At 40.0% G+C, this 5,586-nt stretch overlaps 1 protein-coding gene across 1 annotated transcript; it reads left to right on the top strand.

The window, feature by feature from the left end:
• Positions 1–1,925: 1,925 nt before the first annotated feature.
• Positions 1,926–2,624, top strand: LOC145969362 (uncharacterized). Its single transcript, XM_083095417.1, has one exon. It carries the CDS (start codon positions 1,926–1,928, stop codon positions 2,622–2,624), a length of 699 nt encoding a protein of 232 aa, XP_082951543.1.
• Positions 2,625–5,586: the final 2,962 nt, after the last annotated feature.

Consider the following 5,586-nt stretch of genomic DNA (forward strand, 5'->3'; position numbering starts at 1 on the left):
ATCGATTATTGATTCACTGTTAAAGACATCACTATCACGTATCGTTTTTACAGCATCGCATACAGTAGTAATATTGTTACGTCGTAAAACAGTTTCAAATTGTTTAAATTTTTCATTCACGAGATACGTATTCTCGCATAACCAATTATGCATATGATCGATGCAATTTTCAAAATTAAATAAATGTAATAATGTTTGTAGTTTCATGTATAAAGAATTTTCGCATAATGCGAGTTTTACAATTTTCGATTCATACATTTCAATCGATAAATCTCCAATCCTTAATGGGAGAGCAGTCGATTGTAGAAATTGTTCAGTGTCTGCTTGCTTCTGCATCAACAAATTCCACGTTGAAAAAGGCAATACTATTTGATTGCCTCGATTATCGCCAAGAATCAGTTCCACGTACGACACAGCTCCAACGCTTATTCCAATGTCCAAATACTTGTACGACGTTGGGGTTAGAGCGTATCTTCTTCCAAGTATGCGAGTCGCACGACGAGGCTGAATGCTATAAAAATATATAAATTAGATCAATATTAAAAAAAAAAATTAATAAATAAAATTTTTAAACGATCGAAACTTACGTGTCGCATTTTTGCTTCTTACACGGCGGAGTTTCACCGTTTCGAATCGGAACGTAAAAATTCATGTTGATTTCTTCAGCGAACCTTTCACACGCGCGATTGATGCAATACTGATCGTATTAGAATTAATATCAATTCAAATAGTATCTCAAATGGCGATGTAGAGGGGATATTTGCTGACACGACATTTTAATTTCCTCTAAAATTTTGTCGCGCCGATGTACGGCTGCGATGACATCATCCCCAGAATAAAGAATTAGCTGAATTCGCTAAAATCGAGCGCCGATGTACGGCTGCTCCTGATGCAATCACGTTAGATTTTTCAAATGTACGTGACAAAACGTGAAATTATCAAGGTTAAATTGCGCATCGGAACAAAGATTTAGCTGAATGTGCTAAAATCGAGCGCCGATGTACGGCTGCTCCTGATGCAATCACGTCAGATTTTCAAATGTACGTGACAAAACATGAAAAAAAATAACCGCCAAGGTTAAGATGTGTATCACCCCTAGACAAAGATTTAGCTGAATGCGTTAAAATCAAGCGCCGATGTACGGCTGCTCCCGATGCAATCACGTCAGATTTTTTCAAATGTACGTGACAAAACGCGAAATTTTCAAGGTTAAGATGTGTATCGGAACAAAGATTAACCGTCAAGGTTAAAACGCACATCACCCCTAGACAAAGATTTAGCTGAATGCGTTAAAATCGAGCGCCGATGTACGGCTGCTCCAACCACATCAGATTTTTCAAATGTACGTGACAAAACGCGAAATTATCAAGGTTAAATTGCAGATGCTACTCCGGGGAATTTTTTAAGATGAAATCATTCTAGAATGTTCGATGATATGCACAAGACAGTATATAAATCATGATAAAGAGGCACACCCCGCCAGTAGCTAAAGTACATCCAGAACTATCATTGGGAAGCGCATTTCGCAAGTCTGATACAATATGGAGGAACAAAGTTTGCGAGAGCAATCCACTTTGGTGAATTCATTGGAAGACTATATTGTGTGGGAGCAACGATGCGACCAATACATCGAGTCGTTGGAAGAGTAAAGTCGAATCAAGCGACCGCGATTATCAATCGGAAATCGACAATCGCTGATTGCTCGGATCGCGCGCCTCGAAGGGTTGAAAAATTCGGTACGTGGACGTTTCATACACGCGGGTGCCGGATGTAGTGCACGTCAAAATAGACTTGCGTGGCGCGAGATTGATGTGGCGTTCGAGAGTCGCATATCGACTGGTGCGGTGATAAACCATAATCACATCGAACCGCGCCAATTTCTCGATGACGCCAAAGACATTGTGTTGGAACATGTGCAGGACGTTATGAAAAAACACTGTAATGTGAAAGTGAACACTATATTTAACGGTGAATTCGTGGCTGGGGATAAACGCGCCAATAAAAGTATAAACACGAAAAACTATGAACTCTTTCGCACATCCGATTTACGCGAGTGGTACGAACGGCGCGTTATCGAACCCACCCTAGCATCGCTGGAAGAGTTTCAGGAACGCGATAGCGGGTGGGCTTTGTCGCGAATACTAAATTTAACTGTAAATATAAATAAGTATAATCCTTTGCGTGCGGGATGTCACATCAAATTACCGCGGAACATTATGATGAAAAGAGCGGTGATTAATGTACAATCTAAAGACAATGCGTGTTTCGCGTGGGCAGTGGTCGCCGCCCTATACCCCGCCGAAAGAGACACGAATCGGAAATCATCGTACCCGCATTACACGACAGTGCTGAATCTCCAGAACATTGAGTTTCCAGTGACTGTGAACCAAATAAAAAATTTTGAACATGTTAATGACATTTCGATCAACGTCTACAGCATCGAAGATAAGAACAGCATTGTCCCGATGCGTCTTTCGCAGCAGAAGCGGGATAAGCATATCAACTTGCTGTACATTGAAGACGATAACAGCGTCGGGCATTTTGCATGGATTAAGAATTTATCCCGGCTAGTGAGCTCGCAACTAAGCAAACACAAGAATCCAAAATATATCTGCGACCGGTAAGTTTAATTTATATTATTTGAATAATTATAGGTTATACACTTTGTTATATAAAACTAAAAAATTTATCTTTTACAGATGCCTGCATTATTTTAATTCAGACGCCAAGTTGCAGTCGCATTCGGTCGACTGCGGAAAGATGAACGATTGCGCTGTCCGATTGCCGAGCGATAAGGACAAGTGGCTCGAGTTCAACAACCCTAATCGGAAGGAGCGGCTTCCATTCGTCGTATACGGCGACTTGGAATGCGTTCTGGCCAAGACGGAAGAAGAGAAAAACGCATATCAACACCATCGGGTATTTAGTATAGCTTACTATGTACATTGTTCGTTCGACGAATCTTTATCGGCATACCATTCGCGTCGTAGCGCCGATTGTATAGCATGGTTCGCCGAAGACCTCAAAAATTTAGCGTTACGTGTAAAAAATATTTTAAAAACAATGTCCCCATGGTAAAATTTAACACCCGAAGAGTGGGAGAAATTCCATAGCGCCACTCAATGTCATATATGCGAAAAACCGTTCGTGCAAGACGATACACGCGTTCGCGATCATTGCCATCTGACCGGGCGGTACAGGGGTCCAGCACACTCAAATTGCAATTTAAATTATAAAGAATCTTTTTGTATTCCGATAGTTTTTCACAATTTATCCGGTTACGATTCGCACTTTATTATCGAGGAAATAGCTAGAGCATTCGAAGGAAAAATCGAGTTACTTCCGATAACAAAAGAGAAATATATTTCGTTTATCAAAAATGTTGATTTTAAAGAAGAATCAAAAAATTAAGTAAAATTACGTTTCATCGATTCATACAAATTTCTAGCATCGAGTCTCGACAAATTGGCATCGTTTTTGGACAAAGATAAACTTAAAATTTTAAAATCAGAATTTCAAAATTTATCTACCGAACATTTCAATTTGTTAACGCGAAAAGGTGTATTTCCGTACGAATACATCAATTCCGTTGACAAGTTGCAAGATACGTGTTTACCACCGCGCGAATCGTTTTACAGTTCCTTGACCGGTGAAACTGTATCCGAGAGCGATTACGCGCACGCCGAGAACGTCTGGATGCGATTCTCCATTCGGACGCTAGGCGAATATAGCGATTTATATCTTAAAATCGATGTTATTAGCCGATATTTTCGAAAACTTTCGAGATAAATGTATCGAAAGTTACGGACTCGACCCCGCGTATTACTATACGCTCCCCGGATACACGTGGGACGCCATGTTGAAGCATACGAAAATTACGTTCGAGCTGCTTACCGACATCGACATGGTTATGTTCATCGAACGTGGTATACGCGGCGGTCTGAGTCAATGTTCGGGTAGATACGCTCGCGCTAATAACAAGTACATGGAGTCGTACGATCCATCGAAACCATCATCGTACTTGATGTACTTTGATGTAAATAATTTGTACGGATGGGCAATGTGTCAACCGTTGTCCTATGCCGATTTTCAATGGGTCGACGACGTAACCAATTTTGACGTATCATCCATCACGCTAGATTCGCCTACAGGCTATGTCCTCGAAGTGGACCTCGAGTATCCGCAACATCTTCACGATGTGCACACTGACCTACCGTTTTACCCGACACGCGACAAACCACCTGACAAACGGGAATTCAAACTGCTTGCAACGCTATACGATAAGAAGCGTTACGTGATACACTACCGCAACCTGCAGCAGTGTACACGTCACAGTCTTCACGTTACAAAAATACATCGAATTTTACAGTTTTCACAATCTCCCTGGCTTCGAAATTACATAGAATTAAATACACATTTCAGAACATTGGCTAAAAATGATTTCGAAAAAAATTTATATAAATTAATGAACAATGCGGTGTTTGGTAAAACGATGGAAAATGTGCGGAATCGTTTCGATGTTAAATTATTAACAAAGTGGATGGTCGGTACGGCGCAGAGGCAATGATCGCGAAACCAAATTTCCACAGCAGAAGCGTTTTTTCAGAAAACTTAATCGCTGTGGAATTGCGCAAACTCGAGGTGAAATTCTACAAACCGATTTACGTGGGTATGTGTATACTCGACATATCCAAGACATGTTTGTACGAGTTTCATCACGAGTATATGACGCCAATGTATCGCGACAAATGCCGGGTAATGTACACCGATACGGACAGTCTCATATATCACATTGAGTACGCGGATGTGTATGAGAATATGAAGTGTGATATCATTAGATTCGACACGAGTGATTATGCGGTGGATAACGTGTACGGTATACCGCTTGTAAATAAAAAGGTATCGAGCCTGATGAAGGACGAAAACAACGGTACCATAATGACCGAATTCGTCGGGCTCAGAGCAAAGATGTACGCGTTACGAGTGAATGGAAAAAAGGACACAAAGAAAGTTAAAGGTGTCAAGAGTAACGTTGTCGCGAGAACGATAACATTTGACGATTACACGCGGTGTTTAAACGAAGAAATTGAAATGACGCGTCAGCAGTCGTGTATACGATCTAAATTACATCAAGTATACACGATCAGCGAGACGAAAATTGCTCTGAGTCCGTACGACGATAAGCGGTATATCGTACCCGAAACCACCGATACGTTACCGTGGGGACATTATAGGATACCATTGTAAATAAATGTATATTTTGTTTATTATTAATTGTATATTTTGCACATAACTATGCATATATTTTATATATTTTATACATTTTATATATTTTTATATTTTAATAAATTTTATATTTTTTTTTATATACATATTTTATATATTTTAATAAATATTTATAATACATTGTTTTTATGTATCCAAGATTTGTGTGATTTATCCATTCCCAACCATTTCACGTATACGTCATCACCCTTTTCCCGCAAAATTTTTTCCACGAGATATACGTCGGGATTAGCGACGCGTTGTAATTCGTATTCGTAGAATCCTCCAGCGACGGGATCTCCACGCGAATCTTCGAGTATG

The sequence above is a fragment of the Camponotus vicinus genome, unplaced genomic scaffold, assembly GCF_025532165.1.
Source record: "Camponotus vicinus isolate PSW18456_S1 unplaced genomic scaffold, iyCamVici1.0 SCAF_3, whole genome shotgun sequence".
Classification (NCBI taxonomy): Eukaryota; Metazoa; Arthropoda; class Insecta; order Hymenoptera; family Formicidae; genus Camponotus; species Camponotus vicinus.